Raw genomic sequence first — 12656 nt, forward strand, 5'->3', positions numbered from 1 at the left:
CGAATTACTCTTCCTCTGATCATACTTATTGTTCATCCAAACAAAATGTAACCAAGACTGATCTGCCCCTTGATTTCCCTCAGTCAGTTAAGATTTCCCCACTTCCTAATATATAGAAGTTAAGAAGAAAATGATAAAATGCTCAGATGATGCTGTCAGGCTGAACAAGCCAAGTCAGGCCCACCCTGTGGGAGACGCACTGTGGTACTACTGGGTCCCCACCAAAGGGGCCCAAAAGGCAAAGCACATCCCTGCTGCCCATTCCTTCCAAGGGAAGATCAGCTTCTTGCGGGTGGGGATGTCTTTCTTCAAAATGAATCGCCTGCTTTCAAACATCATCAGTGGCAGTCATGCTCGGGAAGGTGCACTTCATCCCAGGGCCCGCGGCCCAGGACATGATTACAGCACCTCTGTCCTCGTGAAACAAAGTGTTTCACATCATTTCTAAATGTTGGGGGAGGCATTTAAAAACTGAACATCGATAAAAACAAGTAGTATACGGGTCACGTATGTTGAGAAAATAATCTCTATCTTAGCTGCAGTGAGAGGATGGTGTAAACCAGGGGCTATGACATCAACTAAGCCACAAATACTCATTTCTTCTTCTGTAGAAATGATGCAGGTCGCTGCTGCAATTCCTAAGTTATGTACAGAAGCCTGTTCTGCAAGGTTTCTGTTACAATATATGCTAGTTAAAAAAACCCACAAAACCCAAAAATCAGATAAGATGAAAAGCTGTCATTCCATTTTAGTGCCACGTGAGAACCCTGGGTGCCTGATGGAAAAAGGAAGCAAAGAGAAGAACAAGAAGCAGGTGCAGGAGACAAGACTCTGCCGGGAAGACAACAAACACCACACTGCTCCTGCTCCAGTGCAGACCTAGGACCTAGTGCCGCCAGGCCGAGACCGCCCGCCTGCTGGCCCCTCCCTCTGCCGTCGCTAGATGCCAGTCCTCCTCCCTCTGCACCTGGCTTTCAAGTCAGTTAAAACACTTCTGTTCAGACTGTCCTTATCCCTCCCTCAGATGCCCAGCTCAATTAAATCACTCTCCTTGGCAGCCCCTGGGCACTTTCCTGAACCTCTTTTATGGAACTTGTATGATCTTACAGTTTCTTATCAAAGTGTCTGTCTCTCCCACAAACCTGCCAGCCCCTTGAAAGCAGAGATCTTGACTCACTCATGTTCACCCAGCACGTAGTAAGTACTCAACAAATGTCTGGTGGAAGATGGGTGACAGGTGGGGGGATGAAGAGGAGAAAAAGCACAGTATCCCAAAGCAGGGAGAGTTCTGAGATGCAAAAAATATACTCACTCTCTGCCTACGGACAGGGAGAGGGCAGAAATGGGGTGATGACTACGAGCCACAGCTGCCCTTGTGGGTTTCCCATGTCAAGTGATGGTGGCAAACAAGGGCCTACAGGGATCTTTACCCAGGGATGCCAACAGCTCATAATTCATCCGCATCACGTCTCTGTACAGCTCCTTCTGCCGCTTGTCTAGCACGCCCCACTCCTCCCGGGTGAAATACACCGCCACATCCTCAAACACCACCGGGAGCTCCTCAAACACCACGGGAACCTCCTCAAACAGCCCCTCTTCAGAAGGATCCTGCAACAAAGAGCAGCAGTCACTCAATATTCCTCTCACATCAGACACCCACGTGTTACTTCCAGGGTCCTGCTCGAGACCTGTTTCTCCTGGAAAGCCTGCCAACAGGCCCAGATGCACTCTGAGGAACTCAGTTATCTATCGAAAGTCAAAGAAGCAAATGTGTGTGGCCCAGAGTTACTAAGTCAAAATCAAATGAACCTCAGTGCGACCGTGGAGTATCCTGGGAGGAAAGGAAAAAGCACTGAGGACTAGAGGTCTTGGCGGAAACTCGTGACTGCACACTGCCCTTTACAGCCCCAGGGGGGGCCTTCTATTCATCCATGGCTGCACAGGTGGCCGGCTGCCTCTAAGAGCACCTGCTAAGGTTTCCCACCCAGATAGGGAGGAAGAAGTAGTAAAAAAGAACTAAAGCTGCTCACATTCAGTGAGTAGGTTAGCACACACTCTGCTGCTAAAGGAATTCAGATCCTAAAAGGTTAGACCTGTTTATTAGCTTCTACTATTAAAGACTAGAAAGAACAAGAACAAGAAGAGAAATGAGCTTTGTCACTTTTCTGGATTCTGTAAAACTCCGAGTTTACTGACTTGACCTATGATGTTAGGTACGAGGAACATCTGAGCTATTCTCTTTGGAATACCAGAAGCCTTCCTCAAGACGATTTGTAGTAAAAGCCTGCTGATATGGAAGAGCTGAGAAATGGGGAAGGACCTAGTTACTCAAAGATTCTGATTAATGCAGTTTCCATATAGGCCAATTTTCCAAAGAGTTAGACAATTACAAAATAAACCTGAGGTGAGAACTAGGGCCTTGTAGGCTCCACCAGCCCCGCAGGGAGCAGAAGGGGAGCACTGAGCTGGCACTCAAGGGCTGTGGGGAGAGGCCACCACCACGACGGCCCTTCAACTCTGGCTATGTCCCACCCCCTGAGTCTTAGATGCCGCCCAACGAGATGAGTTTAACCAGCCTTGCTCCACAAGCCTCAGAGCAGCATTAAAAACATGACATAAAGGAACAAGTGTGAAGAGATTTCACAATGTTTAAAAGTGCTACATGGTTCCAAAGCTAAAGTTGAAAATGTTTTTAAAATTACGTAAGAGCTCTGAGGTTGTTTTGTGGTTATGGATTACTTCTTGAGTTCTGTGGTCATTTTGGATTCAAGATAAAGATTATCGTTCTGAATTTAGGTGTTCCCTGTATGTCAGAAGTCAGGATATCCCGTCCCACTAATTACGTTTTGTTATCTGCCAAAAGGAGGCGATGATAACGGGGCTGTCGTCATAAATAAAGGAGATAATACATGTAAAGCACTTAAAACAATGCCTAGCACATTATAAAGCATGTGAGCTCATGGTAACATTATATGTTAGCAGCAGATATGGCTAATGGAATTTTTTCGTCATCATCATGCAATATATGTTGTTCTCAGTATGGAATCCTTGCCCTTGAGATACAGCAATCATTACAAACATATTACCTGTCCACGGGGTTCAGCAGAGTCATTACACAAAATGTTAACGTTTGAGGAGCCACGGATGTCATCAGCAATTTCTTTTTGCTTGAAATCGGAAATGTAGTCTAGGTACAATGCAGGAATTGCTCCATTCCCCCCAGGGTCCTCCAGGGCAGCTCTCGAGCTGGGCAGGAGCTGGGCCATGTTATCAAAGGTCCCCAGAGGCCCTGGGGGGTAAAATATGGGATAATCTGCAGTGAAGAGGTGCTCCGGGCCGGCCAGTACATCTCCAGATGCATCTTGGATTCTCTGGAAACGGGCTGCCCAGATGGGATCCCGTGCTGCCAAGGCCTTGACACAGAACACGTGGGCTTTGCTCTTGCCGTGGTATTTGAGAGTCTCCACCTTGAATGGTCCTGTGTAACCTTCTATTAATCTTGACCGTCTGTCCCTGACAGATGGGTACTCCCGGCAAGCAGAGCAAAAGAGAGCCGTTTGCTCCTCGTTCATGACCAGCCATGGGAACTGTGCAAACCATGACTTCTGGATAGACCGAGGTTTTAAGTGCTTTTTGTTTTTTCCCATACAGTCTACCTCGATGCTGCCACTCTCTGAGCTGAAGTGGGAAAGGCAGGCTTTCTTCTGAGGTGGCAGGTACAGACCAGCTTCTCTGGCTGGACTTTGCACATCCATTTCTTCCATGAAGCCCACCTTGCTTTTTCCTTTGAAGAAAAGAGACAGATGGAATTTGCTCTGAAATCTTATAGGCAGAGTAACTGCAACTCACAAAGGCACTCAGATGCATGGACAGGAAGCTGGGAACCACACCCACAAAGTGACAGCCTGCCTCACGTTCTTGTCGCTCAGTCTCCCAGCCCCAGGCCCACCTTGCCTGACCCAGAAGAAACCAAATGGGCTTTAAGCAAACCTTTTTTTTTTTTTTAATTTAAAGGACAGATACACCTGGCCAAAAAGAGATCTTTGTAATTTGATCTCTGCAACCCAAGACAGTGGCACAGTCTTCAGGAGAGCAGACTTAGTTATGGGTAAGTACACTGAACTAGGAGAATGCAGGGTGAAAAAAGGTAATTGAAGCAAACACTTCCACTCCACACTCAACGGGAATCCCCTTTCATGGTACCCCTGCCAGACAGGCATCTGCACTTTGCTCAGGTACCTTTAGGGCAAGAGAGTGACCTACCTCCTGGGCAGGCAATTTTGGTCCCCAGAGAATTTTCCTAAAGCTGCAATCCATCTTTGAGTAACTTCCACCCAGGGGTGCTACTCCAGCCCTCAAGAAAAACACAAGTCTAATTCCTGTCTCACGCCACCCTTCAAAGAGGTGAAAACTCCCATGACCTCACTACGATTTTCCTTCTTGAAGCTAAACCAGAAGTTTCTTTATTCACTCCTTCATTGAAATGCAGCTTAGACAACTCTAAGTCCTCTGGAGCCATTTCTTATGCATCAACAAGTTCAGAGGCCTCGTGGCCAAGGACCCAACAGTATCTGTTCCAGGGCAATAGATCAGTCTACGAGACTGTGGCCAACCCCAGAAGCACACAGCTGCTAACAAAGAGTAAAGAGGCTCGAAATTAAGAGCCAAGCACAAGAAAAACAAACCAAATTAGTATCTGTGAATCTAGGGCTCTATGTGGTCCATCTGAGACAGATCACAAGGGAGAGCAAATTTTCGTCATTTGATTTATGCAGGAACTTGTTCCACCTCCCTTTTCTCCCGGAGGAGGGGCTGGGTTCATACTGTCACCTTACGGTCAGATGACAAGAGGCCGTCTGGCCTGGCTCCAGCCAAGCCAATCCCCGAACAGGACAGGCTTGTCAAAGGAGGAAAGCAAACATCAATTCCTAGGACTTAGCAGACATCTATTCATTTACCCGTTTGTTCCATGGTTGTCTACTGAGCAACCACGTGCCAGGCTTGGTTCTCGGCACTGGGAATAGAGTAGTAAATAAGACCAGGTCGTGCCTTCATGGGACTTAGAATATATACTGATACACAAACATCTGCTCTTGGGTAGAAGTAAATAAAGGGAGGAAAAAAATAAATAAAACGAGAGGAGAACGATGTTGGGGGAGGTGTGTGTATCTTAGATAAGGTGACAGCTTGGGGAAGAAGAACATTGTGTGTAGTCGGCAGAGAACAGGGAGAGGCAGAGGGTGAGACCAGAGCCCTGGCATCCAGCTTCCCGCTCCTTCTCCAGCTAAGCACCCCTCCTCCCAGGGCAGGTCCACACTCACCTGGGTGGTGGCTCAGGAGAGTCCTCTGGCCCTGGACTCTGGCTAGCCATGGCTCTGGCCCTCGCTCAAACTTATAGAACAGCTCTGGGTTGGCGATCGTTGGTCCTGAGTCAGGAACAGAGAAAAGCACTGTGAGGTCCTGGATCCAGGTCACACAGGCTAAAAAGGTCAGAAAACTACTGGTTCAGAGCAGAGGCTCAAACTCAAACGCTAAGAGGGACCAGATGATAATCTGAGAAAACCAGACAGAGGTGGGAGGCTGTGGATTTGAACCCGTGTGCAGAGACAGCTGCTCGACTCCACGAGGGGGCCACCAGCCAAACACCAGGCCAGTACCACTAGACCACCCCAGTTTTCAAGAGAAAACAGAAATTATATTTCTGTGTGAAGACTCCCAATGGTTAAATATTGATGATTTATTTAAATATTTTAAAGAAGCCAAACAAAAGTGATTAAAGAAAAGAAAAAAAATGGGGGAGGCCAAAGTTGGCCCGTGAGCTGCTGCTTTGCCACTTCCGGTTTAAAAGAATTGGTTTTCAAACCGTTTTTAGCAGGCACGGAAAGCACAGTCCCTCCATCCACAGAGAGCTCAGACTTGCTCCCACAACCCTTAGGGGCCAAGAAGAAAAGAAGCAAAGAAAGGCCTGGCAGATGGTCATCAAACAGAAGTCAGAAAGAGGACAAATGCACGTACACACACTGAAACACAATCGCCTCTGTCCATGGTACAGAGAAAGAACATCCACAAAATAAAAAAGATGAAGAACACCTACATTGGCACAAAGTTTTAAGTTTTGCCTCATTAAACCTTTACAACAACCCTGTGAAGAAAGAAACCAAGGCTTAAAAAGGCTAATGGGCTTGGCAAACGCACACCACATCACGTGGTAGAGGTGGGACTGAGACCAGGTTTCCACACTGCGAATCTGATGCTTGTTCAACCCTGCCCACCACCTGCAGCGTCCTATGGGCACCTGAAACAAATGCACCTTGCAGCTCCGCAGTCCACAGGTGGGGCTTCCCACCTGGAACCCCACGATATCCTGAGACATCCAGGTCTAGCCTTGATGTGCCCAATCTCTCCACTTCTTCTGGACAATTTAAACGGAGAAGAGAAAGGGTGATGTGTGAATCCATGTGCAGCTGAGTCAGATATGGGACTGAGTGGATAAACAGTGTAAAGATGCCTGAAAACAGTGGTAGAGTTCCAGAAAATTCCCAAGTATGTCATAGTCAGACATGGTGGGAATGCTGACCTAGGGTCAGGCAGTGGGGAAATGAACAGGATTCCATACCCAGTGGTGCCTCCAGCTTGTCAGAACCACAGAGCTCCTTCCGCTGCTGACTCAGCAGCATCCATTCCTCCTGAAGCAAGTACACCGTGATGTCATCAAACGTCACAGGAGCCTGGAAGGAAAAATGACACCAGATAAGCACCAACTTCTTCCTTAAGCTTCTACACCTAGGATCACAACCACCGGAGGGCCCCTCTTCTCTGGGAACAGCTCCGACTGGGGGAGGGGGCACTGTCAACCTACATACAAGACCTACACCGCATCGCTCTCACAGCCTGGGTACAAGTCACAGGGCAATGAGACTCGTTCTAGGAAGGGCCATACACCGAAACAAAGCGTCATAAAGAAGGCCGACTCAGGAAATGCACCATCCTTTCCCGGCATGCTCTTCATCTGCCTTCCCCCAGGACCCGTTACTTCTCAGCCAGGGCATCAGCAACAGCTTATGGCACATTCTTTGGCAAAATCTTGAACATGGTAAATCTTCAGTTAGGAAGATGTATCTGATTTCTAGAAACAATCTAAAGTCGCTCAGAACTATGTGAGTGAAGTTGATGATCAAGATAGGCAAAGCTTTAGAGCTGAGAACTATATTCCATGGGACTTGTAAAGTAGCTCTGTCTCACCAAAAAGGGATGAGGAAATTCAGAAAGTGTTTTGGAGAGTTCTGGATTAAGATGGCAGATTGAACAAGTACACCCAATTTTGCTTCCTTCTGTGATTCAAAAGACACCCTCCCTGCCCACCCACCCACCAAAACAAACAAAAACACCAACCTCCAAACAAAACACCCACTAGGATGGAGAACAAAACGAGGGGACAAGAGCAATACAATTTTGTTAAAGGAAAAGCAGATGAAAAAGTAATAACTAAGCAGATCCAAGAAAATCGAATCCTCACCCAGCAGTGGGCAAAGTCAGAAACAATCCAGTTTACACAGCTACATCCTCAAGACTTGGGATCCTGCAGCTGCGGAATCTCTGGCCTGGGAGTGAAGATAGTGAGGCTAAAATAATAAGAACTGGGGGAAAGCTGTTTGCTAACAAATGCCAGCCCAGTTCCCCTACACGGGATCCAAGTTGATAAACCCCTCCCTTTAGTGAGCTCAGTGCTTCCAGTTAGAATGCTGGTTTCCACTATTAAGTGTCAGCAAACAACTGGACTAGCAGACATCTGGGGAAAGGCTGTAACAGGTCTGATAGAGACCAAAATAGATGGTGGGGTGAGGGGAGGAGGGGAAGAAATGGATGTGAGGCATGGAGGAAAAAACTTTAAAAAACAAAACTATCATCAAAAGCCTCAGAGAGGTAAGATACTGCAGCCATGAAACAAGCAGTTATAAAAGAAATAATCAGAAAACCTTTCTGTTTAGCCTTTTAAATTTTATGCCACCATTTATCACCTAGTCAAAGAAAATTATCAACAACAAAAAATCTCCTACCCCCAAAGAAAAACAACATTTCGGGTAACAGCACCCTTGGAGTAAGTATAAGTCCTCCCAAAGTGACAGCTCTGAAGGGGACGCATTCATTTCCATTCATAACAAGTTCTAGTATATTTGTTTAAAATTGCCTGTAACTTTACGCTCAGATTTCAAACACATGAATCTATTTTAACTTCAACAGTGAAACTTTTTGAGAAAAACAATACAGATAATGCTTATCAGTCACTGTTGAACTGTATGTTTAAAAATAATCTGAGTATTTTTCTGAGTAAATACACGTTCACTGCAGAAAATTTAGACAATAAGCAGAAAAAAAACCGTTTTAAGTTCACCCACAATCTCCTTACTGATCATTACTATTGACATTTGGTAGGTAACCTTCCAGTCTTTTGTCTGTTAATATGTATGAATGAACAGGTTTTAAAACAAAAATGGAATTGTACTGCCAAATGCATATGTTTTAAATAATTACTTGCTCTCAGAGCATCTTCCAAAGCAAAATGCAATTATAATTCCAAAAACCTGCTGGAGGCTGGGCTCTGCTAGAAGCAGGCAGGCAGACAAGAAAGGGGTACTCACAGATAAGGCCTAAGGAGAGCCAGCGTGGCGAGGGGGAAGAAAACCCTTGAGATTATACAGCAGGCAGATCCCAGGAGGACTACGGTACACCAGGACGAGAGGGCAAGCTGCTCCCACCAGGGCCGGCTAAAGAGTTTGTGATCAAGGGTAAACAGGGTTCCCTATTCATTCCCACCTGCCGGTCTTCCTGAGGGAACAGGTGGGCATAATGAAGCCCATGGACCCACTGCTTTAGTTTATGAGCACCACAAGGATGAAGAGTATGGCCAGGACCGAATGTTTAGATAATAAAGAAGTGTCTTCCCAACAAAAGTGATTACCTTAACCCTGGTTCCTCTCTTTTAACCAATACTATGGCAAGAGCCTTCTGATTCCAGTTGACTGCAATGTAAAGAAAACACAAATCTGCAGAAAATTTAGACTTGACTAAGAGGAATTTCTTATCTACACAGAAAGCAAAGAGTATCTCTGGATGTTCTATTTTAGTGGTGCCCACTGTCTATAAGGTAGAGCTCTGATTTCTCAGCCACACCCCAAGTCCCCTCGATCTGAACCTAACCTTCCTCCCTAACCTTCGCTCAAAGTCCTGCCCTACCTGGAATCTCTACTGCAGCCAGATTAGCGTAAGGGTAATTGATCAACACATCTTGCAGCTTTCCTCCCTCTACACACCCAGCCTTTACGTTCCCTGACTCTGCCCACTGCCTCCCACCCACTTAGGGCCCACCCACTCACCCAGTTCCTATTCACATGCCACCTCCGTCACAAGGGACTTCCCACCCACCTGGTCCCAGTGCGTCCCCTTCCCCTGAGCAAGGAAGGCTTACATCCGTAGTGGTGCCTGGTCCTCAGGAAGCCTGTGCTGATTTTCCTTTATCTCCTTCCCCATCACCACCCCTCTCCCCATCACATTATACAGAAAATATTTCATAGGCACTTACTTTTTTCATTCAATGTGCATTTGATTTGTTTCTACGTGCCAGCAGATCATAAGATATAAAAGACACTACAGGGGAGAGGGTATGGCTCTGTGGTAGAGTGCGTCCTTAGCATGCACAAGGTCCTGGGCCCACTCTCCAGTACCTCCATTAAACAAATAAATAAACCTAACTACCTCCCCCTAAAAAAACAAAAACAAAATACTATATTCATCAAGCAGATTAAATTCAGGAGGTGACAGACAACTATGATGTAAGTGCAATAATAAAACTGAGACCAGAGAAAACTGAGAAGGGAATGATCACTTCCATGGGAAGGACAGAGGGACCATGAACCCAAAATAAGGAGGCAATAAGTACATACACAATAAATACTCCCATTTGGCAGCAGGAACAACAGTCTCTCAGAGGGCACACGAGGTGTCAGGCTGCAGTGCTCCTCACAGCACCCACCTTATAGCAAAACAGCTCCTGTAGAGATGCTATTTTGAGTCATTCATTCAATAAATACTTTCTGAGAACCTATTAAATGCCAGATACTGCTGCGCCATTCTAGCTGGGGATATAACAGAGACTAAAATCAGCAAACATGTAAATGAATAAATAAACGTGATCATCTGATATAGTGATAATGGCTGGGAAGAAAATAAAACAGGATAATAGGAGATAGTGATGGGGCAAAGTCTTTGACTTCTATCCTATTCTGCCAATGACAGGAAAGATACTCCACACCCAATCCAATAGCCCAAGATTGCTTTTAGTTAATAAATGTCACAAAATAGCATCAAAGGAAGATTCTAATAACAGACCAAACTACTACCTCAAGTGGACCCCCTAGTCTCCAAGCTTTGAGACAAAAAAGTGATATTCAGAATAGAACTTTAGAATAGCACAGCCATTCCACCGAGGCCTTAGTATCGTCACTCGTCTGCAATACATCTTACACTGCTGGTTTGTTTTGCAATCACTTTATTTCATCTTTGGATAACATCCTCATTCCCCCTGCTAGAAAACAGACGTTCCTGGGAAAGGTGTCCTTTTGAGACACCCTGCAAACAAGATTAGAATCATGAGTGAAATTTTCAGACTCCAAGGTTTTCAATTAGTGGTTGAGCCTGAAAAGGACATAAAATTTCTCCTCCACCTCCCAAAATGTTTGTATTTTTCTATTCTCTCATTAAAGGCTAAGAAAGCCTACAACTGAACAGAATAGCTTGAAATCAATCTCAAATCACTAATTCCAATTTTCAATGCCAATTGTTTATAACCTTCCTCCTCACTACATTCTGCCCCCTCTCTGTCCAAAATCAGATTCAGTCTAAACTAATCGGAGGATAAACCTGAGAGTAAGGGCCACTTCCCTTACTTTTTTGATATCTGCTAAAGTGCTTAACACGAGGCTGGCAAACAGTTTAATCTTTCTTCAGTTTCTTTAGTTAGGTTCTGTTGAGCTTTATTGTCTTGGACTCTTTACTTTGAGGGTTGTTTCATCTGGAAAATATATCACTGTAGCTTGTGGAAAGGAAGGAGTACAGAAGAGTTGCTTAAGCTAGGAGTAACTTTTTGTAATGCAGAGTCCTTCCCAGTCTTTCCAGGAAAAACTGGAGCATCAAAATAATCTCATTATCTTTCTCTCTTGTCTGTGGGACAACACTTCCAGGCTTACCCAAGTTACTGAAGTGACAATTGCAGGAGAGTTCCTGGAGGAAAGTGGTCATTTCATATTTATTCTTGTACTTCCAGCATCTACATCAACTTAAATCACAGATCAAACTGTTTATTAAATGAACAATTTTTTTGAAAGAGAGACTCAATACGCACTTGAAAATATTTGTTGAGGAAATTCCCTCTGTGCCAAAGAAGAAACGATCGTCAAGAACTTGCAGCAAAGAACATCCAGAAAGATCTTAGTCCCAAAGGCTGCTAATGTCTCAGTCAAGCGCCTACAACCAGGCTGGTCTCTGCGGACACTGCCTCCAAGCTCCATCTCGTCAAACCTACTTAACTCTACCTTCAAGCATTTTTTCCCCTACCATTTCTTCCAACTTACAGCCTCCTGCCCAAAGCCTGAAGGAATATGCTTCTAAGCAATACTCAGATACTCCTCGAAGTAGATAAGCTAGACACAGAAACCGGCAAGAAATATGCCAGATGCCTTGTCTTTTTCTTCTCAGTTGTTTCTTGGGAAGGGGGAATCGAGGCAGGGCGAAGCCCTCACCTTGTCTCCCGGGATTCCTACCCTTAGCTACCACTGGGGTCTTAATCCAGCCTCAAAGCCTTAAAATACGCTGGGCCTCTTCAAAACGCCAACGGCGGTGTGGGAAAACAGGAAGCACTTTCGCGTTTCTACATTGGGCGGGTCGCCCCCCCAACCCCCCAGCATCAACCCAGCGGCGACTCGGCTGACGGCGGCCGGGGAGGGAGGGAGGGAGCGAGAGAAACGCAGCGCGGGACTCGCCCGAGGCGGCCGCCCAAGTGCAGAGGAAGAGGCGGCGGGCGAGCGGGCGAGCCCTTCCCTGCAAGGCTGGCTCATCTGCGGGGACTCCGCCCGTACCGCCCGCCTCGCAGGCGCCCGGATCGGGGGCGAGGGAGTGGGAGGCCCCAGGGCCCTTCCAGGCCTACCTTCCCCGACTCCCCGGGCTCCATGGCCCCGCCTTTGGTGCCCCGTGCTGACCCCGCCACTGCCGCCAGGCCGCCCCCTCCCCCCGTGGCCTGGCCCGAGGGCGCTGCCGCCGCGACCACCGTGAGGACCGGGCCCCCGGAGGGGAGGGCGACCCGGTGAGGAGGGGGCGCGGCCTGGAGCCGACTCTCTCTTGTGGGGCGGGGAGTGGCACTCGCCGAGCCGGGAGAGGCGCGCCGCGGTCACTTGCGTCGCGTCGAGTGAACTGCTTTACGGCAGCCGCCTAGCCCGAGGCGCCGGGGCATCATGGGAAGCTCAGTCCAGGCTCGGTAAGCGGCTCTCAAAGCTGCTATTGGCTCCGGGAATTCGGGGTCCGGATTGGACGCCAAGCAGCTTGCTCTCGGCCCTTTCAGCCTCCCTCCCCGGCTATGGTTACTAGGTAACGTACCCACGACGCCC

At 47.0% G+C, this 12656-nt stretch overlaps 1 protein-coding gene across 2 annotated transcripts in view; it reads right to left on the minus strand.

Annotated features, from left to right (window-relative positions):
* Window positions 1–12453, minus strand: part of ZNF862 (zinc finger protein 862) — a 28835-nt gene extending 16382 nt beyond the window's left edge. For both annotated transcript variants that reach the window (XM_032483195.1, XM_032483194.1), the window contains exons 1-5: window positions 12200–12453; window positions 6617–6728; window positions 5322–5426; window positions 3087–3784; window positions 1431–1608 (exon numbers count right to left, since the gene is read on the minus strand). In XM_032483195.1, the coding sequence (XP_032339086.1) occupies window positions 1431–1608; window positions 3087–3784; window positions 5322–5426; window positions 6617–6728; window positions 12200–12223 (1117 nt within the window). In that variant the 5' untranslated portion in view covers window positions 12224–12453. The remainder of the gene's footprint in view (window positions 1–1430; window positions 1609–3086; window positions 3785–5321; window positions 5427–6616; window positions 6729–12199) is intronic.
* Between the last annotated feature and the right edge of the window lie 203 nt (window positions 12454–12656).

This window comes from Camelus ferus, chromosome 7, assembly GCF_009834535.1.
Source record: "Camelus ferus isolate YT-003-E chromosome 7, BCGSAC_Cfer_1.0, whole genome shotgun sequence".
Lineage (NCBI taxonomy): Eukaryota > Metazoa > Chordata > Mammalia > Artiodactyla > Camelidae > Camelus > Camelus ferus.